This window comes from Ursus maritimus, unplaced genomic scaffold (genome assembly GCF_017311325.1).
Source record: "Ursus maritimus isolate PB19 unplaced genomic scaffold, ASM1731132v1 scaffold_35, whole genome shotgun sequence".
Taxonomy (NCBI): domain Eukaryota; kingdom Metazoa; phylum Chordata; class Mammalia; order Carnivora; family Ursidae; genus Ursus; species Ursus maritimus.
Genome location: NW_024426119.1, coordinates 3,764,744 through 3,781,819, shown reverse-complemented (window position 1 = coordinate 3,781,819; position 17,076 = coordinate 3,764,744). Strand labels below are relative to the sequence as shown.

General features: G+C 39.1%; 1 protein-coding gene across 6 annotated transcripts in view; it reads right to left on the bottom strand.

Moving 5' to 3' along the window:
* Positions 1-17,076, bottom strand: part of CDIN1 (CDAN1 interacting nuclease 1) — a 211,583-nt gene that overhangs the window by 93,011 nt on the left and 101,496 nt on the right. For 4 of the 6 annotated variants that reach the window (XM_040620439.1, XM_040620437.1, XM_008702266.2 and 1 more), the window contains 2 exons: positions 9,123-9,188; positions 8,406-8,511 (listed from right to left, as the gene is read on the bottom strand). In XM_040620439.1, the coding sequence (XP_040476373.1) occupies positions 8,406-8,511; positions 9,123-9,188 (172 nt within the window). Of the gene's footprint in view, positions 1-4,438; positions 4,628-8,405; positions 8,512-9,122; positions 9,189-17,076 lie in introns of those variants that run through there. The other 2 variants (XM_040620438.1, XM_040620436.1) reach the window with 2 other exon arrangements.

Genomic DNA, 17,076 nt, shown 5'->3' with positions numbered 1-17,076 from the left:
CAGATAAAAAAATAATGGCATAGCTACGTAAGTGGATACCTCTCAGCAAAAAACAAAACCAAACCAAAGAAAGCCAAAGTACATGCTGTATGATTCCACTTACAGAAAATACTAGAAAATGCAAACTGAATCTATAGTGAGGAAAGCAGATTAGTGGTTACCTGGGTGCAGAGAGAAGTGAAGAGATTGAGAGGAAGGATTCTAAGGAGGCACAAGAACTTTTGTGGTGGTAGGTATGTTGAATATCTCTACCGTGGTGATAATTTTATAAGTTTATATAAACGTATCAAAGCTTGTCAAATTGTATACTTTAAATATATGCAGTTTATGTCAATTATACCTCAATAGAGCTATTTTAAGACTATTCTTATTTATTAAAACAGACTTGCTTCTTATGTGCAACCAAATGCAATTCAGAAAAAAAAATGAACTCCATTTAAAATAAAAACATACATTTCTTAACAAATGTTCCACAGTACACTTCTCTTCTGAATTCCAACTAGTCTTCAGACAGTTCAGTCAGAATTTGTGAATGTGAACCGTATACAAAAGACTTCTCTAATTCTCTAGATTTCAAATCCAACAATTCAGCGGTTATTATATTCTGGGTGTATTGGAATACATGACAGGCTTTTAAAATAATCCTACAGATACATTTTTGAATATAGAATAAGGGCTTCTAAGAAAGCAACAGAGAACACCTGGACCATTTTTCGCTAACCTTATGGAGGTAAATATCTAAAGCACATATGCTGGAGAGCTTTTTAGATCAGCTCAGTGAACCCATTAACTGAGTAAAGCAGCCTCTTAACACAGATTTCTCACCATGGCTGACAGGAAACTGCCTGGTGGGGCAGAAAGTGCACAGGTGTGAATTCAGAGGGAGATCTGGGTTCGGGTCCCATCCCTGCAATTTACGGCCTCAGGCCTTACTATAAGACCCCCCAAAACAGAGTTGGGGTCCCTACTGACTGACACTCAGCGCCTGTGAAAGTGTTTGCTGACCTGAACCTTTATTCCTTAACAAGGCTTTATTTTTCTCATCAATACTCTGTTGGAAAGCAGAAAGACTACAAATGCAAGGGCTGTTTGGCTATTACCTCACCAAGGCTAGGTAAAGAAGAAGCTGACATCAGTGCTGCATGTAGACTGGCATGACCACTTAAAGTTTTCAAAAGAGAAGAAAAACTCCCAAGGTCCAGGCTCTACCCAACATCAATTAAATCAGTTCTCTTATCAGGGATAAGACCCGCATCAGTATTTTTAAAATGCCCCTTATGTGATTTCAATACATGGTGAAGTTTGAGTATCACTGACCTATAACCCTGAGCCATTTTAAGCATCAGTTTCAACCCGATCTCCAATATTCTAGAATAAGTACAGAAATGGATTCTGTATTCTTGGGCTCCTGACTCTCTCTGTGCTCCCGAGTCACTTCCTATTGGCAGAATCTCTATTATTCTTCCCTCACTCTCTCTGGATGATCATAATGGTTGTGTTTCCATCCTTAGAATGACCGACCACCCAATCATTTACTTGTTAGTTTGGTGTGAGGTAACTTTTCCGAAGCATATGTGACTCATATTAATTCCATCTTTTTTTTTTTTTTTTAAAGATTTTTTTAATTTATTTATTCGACAGAGATAGAGACAGCCAGCGAGAGAGGGAACACAAGCAGGGGGAGTGGGAGAGGAAGAAGCAGGCTCATAGCGGAGGAGCCTGATGTGGGGCTCGATCCCATAACGCCAGGATCACGCCCTGAGCCGAAGGCAGACGCCTAACCGCTGCGCCACCCAGGCGCCCCTCATATTAATTCCATCATAGTGGGTCAGCAGAAGAGTCATCCTTTCAACAATTCTTTGGTCCCCTGATTTTGGAAAACTGGTCGATATACTCTCTCTATACCCGTGTGCCCCCCAAATCTTGTGCATGCCTGAAGGCAGTAATCAGATAGGTATCTTTCTGAGAAACTACAACTCATTAATATTTCCTTATATGTCTATTTTCTTTCTCTTTAGTCCTTCAACCCATTCCAGTTATTTAACAAGTGTCTCTTTATTGCAAATATCACTTTAAAAGCCTAAGGAACATTCCTACCCCTTATTCAGTTTTGGATTTTAAGTCAACACTGAAAACAATTAACAACAGCAGACAACGTGAATTACTTGGTGGGGAAAATTCTTGCATTTCACATTCCAAATGCAGAAAAAAAATGTTATGAGAAGTCATTCTTATAAAAGTACTATATACGCAGCAGACACTTTCATCCTTTTCAAATATTTCAAGGTTACTCCAGCTAATAACAGTGTCAAGTATTTGTCTGGAACAACAGAACATCAATATCTCACAACCATCTCCACCAAAAGAGATGGAAAAGCAAATTATTATATTTTACCTTTAGAGGAGCCCTCTCCAGTGCATTTGCTAATTATTAGTCAATCTGTCTCTTGTTGTTGCTGATGACTACTTGTTAGTATACGGCAGCAGTGCCTTCTGAGGCTGTTGTAATTGAAGGTTTGCAAGAGCTTCTATTGCTGAGGCATATACTCCAACTTAAGACAGATGTGATCAGCCTTGTTTTTAACAGGACTGAAATAACTGGAAATCTGTGATTTGGCTAATTGCAGGCTTCCTGAAAGTATCTTAACACAGGAAAAACTTTGGCCATCCTCTGAAAAAATACCTTCCTTAACTCTAACTGCTAGGCAGCCCCATTCTGAATGCCTCACCTCTCAAGGCAGCACCGACCAGAGAAAGCAATTGCTAAACCATTGAGTAAATAACCAATCTTTAAAATATACTTAGAGGTAAGAACTAAAGTCAAATCAATTCTTGTGGCAGAAGGTATTAGCTTAGCAGTGCCTCTAGGAGTGTAGACTCTCTGGAGCCAAAGGTCCAAAGTTCTGACATATGGAACTCAGCTCTTAATCTTTTCAGTGATACATAAATGTGATCAAGAGCACATTTCCTCTTGTGCTCATTTCCCCTCACATCCTAACACCAGTACAAAAAATCACCTTGGAAGATACATGTATTTGCTTCCTTTGATACTGTTATTTGGAACTGTTCAAGAGTGGTCCATGGCCTGGCCCAAACCTTGAGAGGATTCTACTCTATACCCCTCTGGTTGTATCCTAATCCATGGGGTGAGGATTCTGTAGGACCAAGGGGACATCCCCACTTGCTGTATATTCCCCCAATCCCTATCTAGGCCACATTCCATGTACCAGGGACCTTAGAACTGATCACCTGTTGGCTCCTCCACCAGTCAGGAATACCTGACCGGTGTCCACCAGATTTTGGGCATTTGATGACAGATAAAACATATAGATAAGATGAAACTCAATCTTAACTGGAGGAAGGTGACAAGTAAACAAGAAATTACAGTATTTGACAAATGCTATGAAATTATTAGCAGAACACGGGAGTGGGTACCGAACCCAAGCTTGGAATGCAGGAAGGTTTCCCAAAGAGATGTCAGCCAAGCTGAGTAGTCCAGGAGGAGTTTATCTGGCAAAGAAGGTAAATAAAAATGTCTACTCAGAAGACTTCTACAATACATCAGACAGGGATATACAGGAGAAAAAGACAGAGGGGAACTAATATTGGTTGACTGCCAGGCACTTCGAAAGAGCTTTACATGTATTAAATAACTGATCTTCATGACCACGTGGTCAAGAAGGTATAACTGACACCATTTTATGGAAGAAAACAAAGACTCAGGGACGTTAAGCAAGTTGTTCCTAGTCATGGGACTGGGAAGTGGCATGGCCTGGATTCAAACCCAAGAACAGGAGAGATTCCCTCCATCATTTCAAGGATCACTAAACTGGGAAATCATGTTGAAACAAAACTTTGCCTTGTGCTTGCCAGTCAGTAAGTGTTGATCCTCTGAGAGAAATGAAGAGGTGTATCTACATAGTGCACTTCAGTTTCTCATGGAGGCCAGAGCGTGCCCGGAATGGCAGCTGAGATTTCCACGTGCTTGATCGGTAGCTGTCGGGCGTGGTGCGCGTGCTGCTGAGCTGCTGTGAAGCTTTCCTCTTTACGGTCACTTAATATTTTCCTTCAAATGGACCCACCTTATCTCCAAACACCAAAAGTGAGCACAGGGTGTCTCCTCCTGATTCTTGGAAAAACCACATATATGTATAGAACCCGTGTATGTAATTTGGCCTCAGATTATAGAATTGCTTTTTTTTTTAACTGTCACAATCAAATATGAAAATATACTTAGTAATATAGGTCAAACTGTCAAAGAACTCACTTTTTGATGATAGAAGTAGAATGAGAAGGCTTCTGGGGTGTTGACTGCACAAGGAAATGTGGTTTTTATACAACTTGTATTTATAGCCCTACGTATATGGGAGATATAAATGCATATACATGTAAATATATATGTATTTTCTTTATAATCATATATATAGCCTTATAAAATTTGGGGCTACATTATGGTCCAAATGCTGCTTCTCAGAGGCGCTCTATTTCCTTTAACTCCACAGAAGTAGAGACCGTAGAGTTTTGAGGAGCTATTTGATCAAAGTTCATACCCGGGAGAGGGGCCTGCACACAGGAGACAGCTTGTGTTCTGTACTCAATGTCTTCGACTTTAGGGAAGGTGATGGCACTGCAAAATTTAATTTTTTCCAAGGTTAATTAAGCCAGGGAAAATTCCTGCAGCTCTGATTACAAAGGAATGAGGGGCACACTATGTATAGTAATTAACAATAGCAATATAAAAGGTAAAGCTCTTTAATAAAGGCTTGTTTTCAAACAAACTGATGTTGATATAAATGTTTATTCTTTCACTCAGATAGGGATAAATAATTTGAAGAAAAGTCCAACCAAGTGAGGAGGGAGAGATGACTGAGGTGGGGCCATTTAGATTGAGTGGTCACGGAAGGTATCCCCGAGGAGGGGACTGTGAGCAGACCCCTGAACGGCGTGAGGAGTTCACCATGTGGAGATTCAAATGAAGAAAACTCCAAGCAGAAGAATTATCCAGAATAAGAGTTCTGAAGTAAAAATGAGCAGTGTAGATTTAAGGAAGGCCCAGAAAGCCAGTGTGGCTGCAGAAGTATAAGAAACGGAGGGAGCCTTAGTTGAAGAGAGAGAGGGGCAGGTGTGCAGGTAACTGAGGGTGGTGGAGAGACAGATCACGCAGGGCTCTGAATGTCCTGGGANNAAAGAGTTTGGATTTTATTTGAAATATGAGGGGAAGCCACTGAGGAGTTTAGAGCAGGAAGCAATACAATCTGATTTGTATTTCCCAAGAGTCTCTCTGGCCAGGGTACGTAAAACGGACCACAGGAGTATAAAGGTTCACTTCTGGAGACCAGTTTGGAAGTTACAGCAACAGTTCAAGAGATGATGACAGATAGTGAGGTGATGCCAGGGAAGAAGGTGATACTGACACATGATGTGACACATGACAAAGATGGAACTGAAAGGACTTTCTGGTAGGTTGGTGGTGGGTTGGGGTTTTGGCTTGAGTATTTGGGCAAATTGTGGCACCATTAGTTGGGCTTGGGAGGAAATGGGGGAGCCACAAGCCTGGGGAGGAAAATCAAGGTTTAATGTTAGACGTGTTAGGTCTCAGATACCCACTGGATATCCAAGAGGAGATACTGAGTGGACAGCTGGATAAATAAATTTGTACTCAGCGGAAATATTAGGGCTGGCAGCAAGAATTAGGAGATACTATTACAGAGATGGTGTATAAAGCCATAGTCTGTAATGAAATCTCCAAGAGAGACACCCGGAAGTGAATGTAGTTAGCAAAGGGAAGAGGGCTGAGCACCGAGTTCCAGGGCCCAGCTCCAGTGTAGAGCTGGGAGGAGCAAAAGCCAGCAAAGCAACCTGGGTATGCTGTTGGGATGGCAGGAAGCAGCCCAGAAGAGTGTCTCTCAGAAGTCAAGAAAAGATGTTTTAATAAAGAGGTAGGGCATGATCAACTTTGTCAAAGTTGCTGAAAGGATGAATAAGAATATCCACTTACAACAAAAAAGGAAACTCCAGTAGAAACATTAAAGTAAAAACTAAGGACTCTTCAGTTATTTATGTGAGAAAATGGGCTTATACAAAGTCATGATTCTACAAATATTAACTGAACAGTCTTATTGTAAAATCCAACATTTAATCTAAAAATAGTGTGACAATTTGGGAACAGTGTTTATGTTAACTAGAGGCTTATCACACAAATAAAGCAATTAGCCCAGATGCCAACCAGCCAAGGCTACCTACAGGTGGAGAGATGATTCCTCCACTCTGAACAATTTCAGCAACTACTGTGTGAGTTGTGTTGAGGCAAAATATGAAGAGTAGGATACCATACTTTCATAAATAGGCTAAGTTCTCCTGTCAAAATGCCCTATCACTGCTAAGTCTGTATCACTGTTATAATCAAAATTTTATATCCAAATAAATGCCTCTACGTTCTGTTTTGAATGTCACCACTACTTCCATTTCTTGGCCTCTCTGCAGACATTTGGTAAAACTACTGAATTCTGTGTAGATTATTTCCTTCTTGGATGATCTGGAACATTCAAAATCAAGGCTGACTTTCCCTTATCGTGCAATATACCCTGAATGAATCATGCCCAGGAGCTGGTACGTATTCAAAGGACATGTTTAGGGAATGTAAACCAATAGTCATGTAAGTAAAACATCATTAGAACAGAACAAGTAGCAAACAACAAAATAATCTAAAATCCAGTCCAAAGGAAGCTGTATTAAATTATCCATTGCTTAGATCCCCTCCAGCTGGGTCAATAATGCATAGGAGTCCAATTACTGACTAGATTATTTATTCAGCCTCTAAAATAGTGAGTGCCAGGCACATAGTAGGCACTCAATAAATACTACAGTTGTTTCAGAAAAAAAAATACGATTTTAATTTTCAAGTAAGCTCTACTCTTTGGAATTCAATTTGTAATTGTTCTTCATGACCAGAACCAAAGTGGGGGCACCGTCTCAGTGCATAATGGTTTTGTTTATTAGTAAAGTTAAAAATGCTTTAGCAACCTAAACTTACACAATTTGATTTTCTTGTCATTGCTTTCCCTATGCCATCAAAGATGATGCTTTCTTTACTATTTCAAACTCATAAAATTGCTAAAAATCTAAAATTCAATTTGCCACATTACTGCTAATTTGAATAATGGCTGAATAAAAGATAGGGAACGCTGAAGCAGCATTGATTTCTAAAACATTTTGCACTTTTCTCCTCCATCCCTGTAAAGTAAAGCTCGGATGCTACGCACAATTACACAAGAAAATCAAGAAAGCCATTACATTCAGCATTTTGTCAAGATCATTGTTACCATGGCAAAAAGTGGGCTTAGTTTAGCACAGCTGCTACGGACGAGGTCTGCTGGCCTTTTATAAAGCTGAGCAACAATACAATACCAAATTTTGTAGCCTGTCACTGTTTTGGTTTTGGTTTTGTTTCGTTTTCCCCAGGATAAGACTATTGTGCACGGATGCTACTGTCTCATTCCTTAATGATCTGGGCCAGTGTCATCTTACTATTGTATTCTTACTGTTGGCCATGACTGAGGAGCACAGTTAATCTAGAAAGGTTACCCCCTGCCCTACCTCCTGTTCCAAGGGGAAAAACAATGCACGGTGTGAAAACGTGGCGCTACAGTAACAGAAAAAGCCAAAGTTGCAACAGTTGTACTACAAATGACAACAGAGAAGCACTGGAAAGGGCACGAGTTTGGGAGCGAGAAAGACGAATGCATGACGACTGACCATATTATTATTATTTTCTCTCTGAGAATCCGTTTTCTGTAAAATGGGGGGAAAGGTAACTTCCTTGTGAGGATTAGCTGAGAGAATATGAAGGCCCAGGCAATGCTGCGAATTCGATGATAAAGTATCCTCCCCTCCAACCCTTTCCATTAATCGATGGGATTTCCATGCCTTCAGGACTGTTGACTGAAGTTGGGAGGTAAACTGTTTTTCTGTTGGAAGGCAAATCGCTTTGATCTTTCATATCATTTGGATACTTTCCTCAGAGAGCTGAGGATAAGATATTTTTAAGGGTCTGAGAGTAAGCATAAACTTCACATCCAAAGAATAAAAAGTTAGTGTCAATATCATAATACAGGCACCTCACCTTATTATTTCTATTTTAAGTGCTACCCGTATTCTCGCCGTAAAGCGGAAAATGGGAGTTTATACTAATTTTGACCTTATGCAGAGATTTTTAGTTTTAAAAAATGAAGCAGCATTATGAAAGCAGAGGAATTTAAATTATCTGAAATGAATACATTAATCAAGTCTCTGTACTTACCAGAAACAAAGGCTACTAGCATTTTTAACAGCTAAACAAAACATTTTTTCTAATGAGATTTCAGCCGAGTATCGTTTATCTTAAGAGAAAAATAATGGGACCTTACCTATTCCAGTAGCTCCAGAACTGGTCATGCAGGTAGGCATGGTGGCTACATTCATCACCAAAGGAGGCTTTGCTTTCAATCCAGTGAATTATGTGCCCTTCTACAGCTAAGGGACAAAGCATTACTAACACAGAGCAAAGAGAAGGGAAGATTGGAAATACTGAACTCTGTCTAGGCCTCTCTGTGCTCCCCATTAATGAGCGGAGGCTCAGCCGTCACTGTCTTCGACGGATGTAACTATTAAACGGCACATCGCATATGTTCCTTACAAAGAACATTTGTGCTATAATCAGATCCCTTTCATTTTCCTCGTCATTTTCAAAAGTCCCCCTCCTATTCTGACACTGCCTCTGCAAGTGCACAAGTAACACGAAAGCAAACCCAAGTAAGCCAGACCGGCTTTTCAAAGGAACCACGTGGAAAAAATTCAGAACTTAGAGAAATGACTTAGAGAAAATGGCACCCAAAATGTCTTCAGAAGACATGTTTATTTCTCAAATAGATGTAAATGTTTTTAAGGCAGAGATTTCTTCTGGACCTACTATTTTCTGCTAGTCTAAAATAATCTTTTCCAACAATTTCACCCATTTAAAGCTAATCTACTCTGGTAACATTTGCTAATAGTAACAAAAAGTAAAAAAAAAAAAAATAAATCTACGGAGAACGCTCATCCCCTTTCACTATGAACAAATGCGTAAGAGAGTTTTAAGGACTTACCAACTGGCACTTGTAAAATAAAGTCTGGTGTTTTGTCATAACCCTTTGCACGGAGCTGATCTTCATCTACGGGAAGAACAAATACTATTACTTATAACAGTGTTCCATTAACAAGACAGCAATATAATTGCTTTTCTTTCTTTAAAATGTGTAAAAATTACTAATGCAGTCATACATATCTTTCTTATGCATGCAATGCTGTGTCAGAATAAATGAACTTTCTTAACAAACCTGAAGCATAGATATAAAAATGCCTCTTTGTCCCTTCTGCATTTTTATGTCTTTATTATAAATATCATTAATTCAAGCTGTCATATGCCACCTTTTTTGTAATTGAAAATACTCAAAATAATGAAATATACTTACTGATTAAAAGGAAAGGCTTTCACCACTGTGAATATCACTAATGTTATCAGGCAATATTGACAATTTACAGTGAGGCACAAGCACAGTGGCCTTTACAGTTATAAAACAAATGTTTTCATTAAAGCAACTAAGAAAGTTTAGTTTCAATTAGTAAAACTATTCCTATACACAAGAACACAGAGAGGGACAAGGACAATGAGATCACTACAGAGAATTAATTGCCCTGCTTAATTCCTTTGGTATGCTATTGTTTCTGGCATTTACCAGAGTTTTACAACTAACAATATGTAATTCTGAAAAGCAAACACGCTTTGAGATTTTTCTCTAAGTCTGTTCGATTTCCTGATCCTCTGTAAATATCAATGATCCATTCAGAAGGAAAGGAGGCAGGAAACAGGGAGCTTGACAAAGTTGGTAAAAACTAGCAAGGTGCTTGGTTTTAAAAAAAAATCTTCCAATATTTTCTAAATGCTGTCCTTGACTTCTAATGGCATTACAATGTGATTTCTGAAATGAGGAGTTCTCCATTAGATTTTGGAGTGACCTGGTCATTCAATTCCAGACATGGCTTTCTGTCTTCACCCAACCTCAACTAATGGCCCAACCAAGTAACAAGGAAGGCTGTGTGGTCTCTTAACACCTACTGGGCTGTTGACATTGTCATGCATCCCATTCGCCTTCCTGCATCACCTTTGATTAAAATTAATGGCCCATTCCCAGTGTTGGGTAGCTTATTTCCAATCCATTTGTCAGCCCAAGACAGTGGTTTCATGGCCAATGTTCAGAAACTCTGTTTTAGAACACTCTTGTGTACATCTTGAAAGGTCAGCATTTTAAACGTAAATAACCTTTTAATGACAAGACATAGTTAAACTAGATATTTAAGTGAAATTTTGTTAAAAGTGGATGTCCTTTATCCAGACTTTGGAGGATGGATGTCAGAATTAAGAACAATCTCCCCTCCTTGAAATATAAAAAAATTTAAGTTAACTATTGAGATAAGGAAATACAAATTTAAGTAATTTTACTTTAAAAACAAGAGAATTCAGAAAACTGGACTGCAGATGAACAAGCCTGAAACAAATTTCTATCCTCTCTATACACTGGCCACTACAAGAATATCTAATGGAAAAGACATTTATTAAAAGCAACTCAAGCGCCTTGAGCTGATGTTTCCCATAGCTGATGAACAGTTTTAAAAGCTGGGTTGACATTAAAAAACAGAGACTAATATTTTATTAAAACTATCCTAGCTTGATCAACCTTTGCAGATGTTCGAATCTGTTTCAGTAAGAAAAATGATGATGTTTCCGACAGCAGTTCAAAACAAAATTTCAAAGGTCACCAAGCTATCAAAATGCACATACTAAACCCCCTTTAAAGGCAGATGTTGCACTCCTGTTCACTGCACCAAAATTACCAACACAATACCTACAATTTAAATTCTGCCACTCACGTAATGTGAACAAAACAAAACTTGGGCAGAAAACATCAGGTGAGGCTAGGGAATCTTTCCATCTTTCAGTGGCGAACTTCGAGGTATAACCATGTACTTTCTCACTCCACCCTCTCTCCCTACCCCAACTCTCTCTCTCTCTCTCTCTCTCAGTCTGAAGTTGATCCAATAGTAACTGTACCCAAACGATAGCTTCTAGAAGTCTGTGTCACCATTAGTGACATAACATTTTTTTTTTTTTTAAGTAAAGAGGTTATTCCACACATTTGAAATGCCATGGGTCTCTTCTCCACTCTTTTATTTACTAAACTCTCACTGCCTTACCATCCCTGTTTCAACCTTCACACTGTTACTTTCATCCTAGATTTACTAAAAAAGAAGGAGGGGGCAATGTGGGCAAAGTTTAGAGGAAATGACAGCACAAGTGTAGGGAGTAGTATTAAGAGCAGGCGGGCTTGCTCACCAGGTTTAAGCCCGAGGAGAAGTTTCTATCATGGCTCATGCCACTGGGAGATTTTTAAGGTCAGTCCCATCCATCTGGTGTGATTTCCTGGCCTCTGTATTATGCTCTTTTCCTGGCCCCCAGACCTTGAAAAATTCCTTACCACAAAATCATTATCCAAACCATTGGGTATGGATTTAAAATTCGGTTGACCATCTTGTCGGGGCTCCAACTCCATGATCTAAAGGGTATGGCTCCATCACCAGCTCACACTACTTCCTTTCTGTTCATTCTGTCGTCATTCCCTTGTCTTACTGTGCTTACTCCCTGTTCCCCACATACTGGGTGCAGAGTATCTGCTCTGAAGACAGGAACTGTTTCCTTTTCATTTTTTAGAACCTATTCATTGCCCCACTCTTACCACCAACGTATGCTTTGTATTTAATGCTCAAATGGTTAACTGAATAAAATACAACTGCATTTTAAAGAATACCCATGCCTTCTACAAAGCCTACCTAGACTGACTTAATAATTTTCTTTCCTGGTTTAATTTCTCATTAATCAACAAGGCACAGGGACAACAAATGTGGCCCAAAGTTCAAGGTTTTATTTGATACCTTCTACTGCTATCCTTCATCCTGGGTCCCAGCTGTTTGCTCTGAGGTTCATCTCAATCATCAAAGAAGGAACTGCATCCCTTTCCTTAATACTCATGGGAAGTTTTCCTACTTTTTTTCTTTGATCTGCGATATTTTAGATAACATTGGCATTATCCATTCCTGAAAGTATGGGCAGAATTCCTCCAGACAATAATCTGGGCCTGGCTCTATGATGGTGGGGCAGCTCTTCCGTTACCTTTCCCATTTCTTTGATGGCTACCAATCTGTTTAGATTTTTCTCTTCTAACGGTCAGTTTTGCAATTTATATTTTCCTTGAAAATTACACACTTCATCGAGGTTTTTATAGCTCTTTCTACATATTGGAGCCAAATGGTTACTTAGGATTCTTTGAACTTCCCAAGTAGAAAACTGGATGTTTCAGTAACCTAATATTTTCTTTAAGAAAAAAAAAAAAAAGGATCAGAATTAAGGGGAAAAAATAAGAATAATATTAGCTAGAAAGGGCAAAAAAGAGCAATAGCAATGTTTTAGAATAGAGCTTTTAGTATAACTTCCCAGAATGTTGGGGATCAATATGAAATCAATCTCCAATCCTGTATAACCATCTTATTCGGTGAACATAGCAAATATGAAGTAAGGCTCATATTTAAGGTGTATGTTAAAAACACCCAATATATTTCATAACTACTAAGCTTGTTGATGTCACAGTTCAAGTGTTCATTATCAAAATCAACAGAATATTCTTGCTTAAAAGCGGACCTCTTAGCTTCGAGATCTACAAAGATGTGGGATTTTTAGATAATGTGTGTGACTCATGAAACACAGTATTTCTGAACTTGTAAAGTCTTAGAGATTGCTAGTCCAATATTCCAACTTACACATAAGTGGCCCAGAGGAGTGAGGTGACCCACCATGACCTAGGCCTCTTGGATAGATGAAGATACAGACAAGAGCCTACATCAACCACACTCTAGTTCGTCCCAACAAACCACATACCACTTTTAATTATGGCAAATATTTAAATTTGATCGTGTGTGACATTTATGAGGTAGTGAAAAAATTTTTATTCTCCTCCTAGAGGATCTTGAAACACAGGAGGGGTGATGGCCATCTGTCCAATATTATTTAGGTGACATGTGCCTAAAGAGGAAATGAACTAGATAATCTCTTGATTTCTAGCATTTCAATGGCCCTCTCTCCAACTGAAGTTTAAAAAAATCAATGAAACTGCATCCAGAGATAAAACTGATGTTAAATTTTTTAAAAGCAACCCAGTTCTTCATTTATTTTTAAGTTGTCAGGCCTGCCTTTGGAGGGCATTTAAGAAAGGAATTACACATACGTAAAGAACACTGTGAAAGTTTAATTTCTCCGGCCTTTTAATTACCCTCTCCTCTAAATGCCCCAAAATATCCAAAGCAATTAAGTACTAATTACACAATTTCTTTTTCTAAAATAAAGGGCTGATTTTGAGTCAGAGAACAAAACACATCTGAAACTAGTTAACATATACTTAAGAATCATAGAAGGGCATGAAGACTACCAAGGAAAAGTTTGAGGTTTTCTTTTGTTTGTTTTATAAAAAGGCTTTAAATTTTTAAGAAATAGTTTTTCCCAGGAAAATTACGCAAAATTCCAGTTCAAGACATCTGAAAATGAAAAGTAACATTCTGACGTGGCCTTTTATCTATGAATTTGTCAAAAGGTTTCTAAAATGCTGGGTTAAAATACATTGTACGATGAAAAGAATCTTAACACCTATTACATTTCTACTAAATTGAGGAAAGGCAAAGGATATACTTAAACACATGAAAACTACAGTGTATCTTTCCTACTCTACTATTTTGTTTTTCTGTGTTTTTTGTTTTTTTCCCCAAAACACTGTCTTATTCAATACCTGGAGCTATGACTTTCTTATCCGTATTTTTATGTTCTCTAAGAGTGAGTTTCATAGTCTTTTCTACCCAATTTAAGAAGTCAGCAAGGTTTCAATAATAGATGTTACTATGATATGCATACTACGGGCAAAGGTACACAGAACAGATATGCATTTAATGGGGAGACCCACAGCACAGATAAATGAAATCTTTAGAGAACCCCAAATTTCATTACAGCCATTAGTTTCAACCTCTTCCCCCAAAGCCTCTTATCAAAGCTACTAATAAGGAATACAACTGACTGCTCTGACCTTGTCTTTTGCTTATGTCTTTAGGGGACAATACTAGTGAAAATTGAAGTGCCCTGAAGATAGGAAACAAATGGGAGGTCACAAAGCCGGGACAGTACAAAATGGGGCTGAGCAGGCTGGTCCCTGCCGACTGGTGGCTGTGGAGACAGGAGATATGAATATCAACAACAGAATATATTCTGTATTTTACACCACATTCTAAATTCTTTGGATTGAATGCCACAAAAGAAGAGACATATCAGAATGGTAGAGTGAAAAGGGCAAGTCAGTGGAAAGGCACCGGCTGGGGCCAGTTTCCACTAAACAGAACAAGGGCATTGGATGAAACACTTTTCAGCTCCCAAATTCTGAGGAATGGCTGAATGTTACCCTTTGCTGAAGTTTTTTTTAGCTGTCATCATTGATGTCAGACCCTTTTGCAGGGCCAGCTCCATCTGTCCCAGAACCAATCTCAATGAAGAAAGGAATATTAGCAGTTCTGAGACACAAAAAGGATCTTCTACACACACACACACACAACACACACACAAACACCCCCCCCCCCCAGAAGCCAATCGCACAATAGATTTGACTCCCAATGCCTTTTGGTCATGGGGACTAAAGCTCCAACCTGTAATTAATTTTCTGTGGAGTGAGATATTTGATTTTTTTGGTCCTGCATCCCATTCTGTCTGGCATTGCCATCCTACTCTCACGATATGATTCTGGTGAATGACCAATAACGTGACCCCAACCATCAGCCTCCAGGGTGGACACGTGTAGCTGATTAGAGCCCTTCCTCAGATTCATTATGGGGCAAAAGAGAATCACCAACTTGTCTCCAGGACTAAGAAGCCTAAGGAATAAACAAACTAGCAACTACCAGGGATCATCTTTATTGCCTAGGAATGAAGCCAACATGGAAAATAGCAGAACACAAGAGGGATAAAAGAGAGATTGATGACATTTTTTGTCTTCTGGATTCTATACACCAGAAGCAAACTTCTCTCCTTTGGACTTTCCAGATATACATCCTTGAGTATGGGTATAATTTAGTTTGACTTGATTTTTGTCACAACCAAAGGGGTTCCAATATCTCATCAAGTGGCCAGGAAAGCAGACAATCAGCAGACATGAGTTATCCAACCAGAGCCATGAGGAGGGAAGGGCCCAGAGCAGAAAGACTACCATAGTAAAGTGGACAGGATAACCTGTCATCAAGGTTCCAGAGTATGTTGTCTTCTAGCAGCATACATGTATCCATGGTTCTTTCTCTTGATCTCAGGGAGAAGTACACACAAGCATATTCAATAAAGAGAGTAAGATAATCCCACAGCATGACAATTTCCTTAGGAAAGAAGGACCCGATTCCCCACATCCCATTTCCAATATCATATTCCCATTATTCTGAACACTGTATCTTATTTTTAACCTTCAGAGAAGTAGGAATTTAAATACTTGATACCTTATGAAATACCCAACCATGTCATTTCCCGTTAGCCTATATAATCATATGTTATATTTCTAGTCTCTTATTCTCCACTGCTAACATCTGCACATAAACACAACCTTAGCACTCTAAATCTCATCTGTTCCCACTGCCTGTTCTTCACCTGAAGTCATAATCCCCCGTTTGTCACATCATAATCACTCCCCCAACAAAGCACTACTGCTTCAGGTGGGGAATAAAAGCAGGAGCAGATGAACTCTTAGAAACAAAGATCCTAATTTTTTACAGCAAGGGACATCCCTCACTAAGCCTTCCTGGCTTTACAGATTATACCCTCCTGGAGTCCCGCAGAGTTATACACGAATGCTAGAAAAGTGCCCGTGTAAAATATGCTGGTTTCTTGTAAGGCAAGACCAAACACGGACGGTGAGGCAGAGAAAAAGCAACTGCCTCTCAGGTGTCACTCAAAATAATTGTTAGCTTCTACTAACAGGGCAACATTCACTGGAAAGAATACAGTATCTCCAGAGCCATCCTTATTAAGCTAAATGTAACAAGAATTTGCACCAGACAGCGGCTGTGGAAGGCACTAATGAAAGTCCCTCTGACCTGGAGACATGCCAGCCCATGGAGGACGAACAGTTTGTCTCCAGTCTCTGGGACAAGCTCTTTCATAGCCTCTGACAGTGCAAACAGTCTTGTTGTCTTCTTACTATCACTATTTTCCTTTCCTCCCTTCCCTTTTGTCCAAAGTTCCTCTTTCCCCTGAGAAGGTGGTAAGAGGAGAGGGTGGGCATGGAAGAGACAACAAAACATGGTCTCATTAATTACTGGAGAGATGAAAATCAAAGCATCTTCACCAGTAATTGAAATACATTTTCTATTTTGTTGATACTAGAAATGGAATGAACCCTTAGCAGAGGGGATAAGGATGATCACAATACTTGTTGGTCGATTTAAAGTTTAAGAAAGATTCTTTGTGCATCTATCTACACCTAGGAGTGGGTAGCAGGCTCTTCACTTTTTCTCAGACTTTAAATGCTGATCAAGAAATGTTACTTCTATATTACTATCCTTGGAAAGAACTGACATGAACTTACCTGAAACTTAACTGAAATTTTCCTGCAAGGCTTCATGTTTGATTCAACTTTTATTTTTTTAATCCCTAATGGTGCCTGCCCGAAGTAGGTACCTAAAAGATAATCTGTCTGCTGAACCAACAAAGGAAAAGACTGGTTAGCACAGTGGTAAGATAACCAAGCTAATGAGCTCAACTGACCAGCCTAGAAACACATGGTGACGGGAGGGTGCTGGTGAGAGAGCAGGTAAGTGAGTAAAATTCCATCACCGCTTCAGGAAAAGTAGCTTATGAGCCAGTAGCATTTTCTTACATGTAAAGGGTGGCTATTGATTTTTAGTATAATCTATATCTTTCTTTCAAAAGTTTAATAG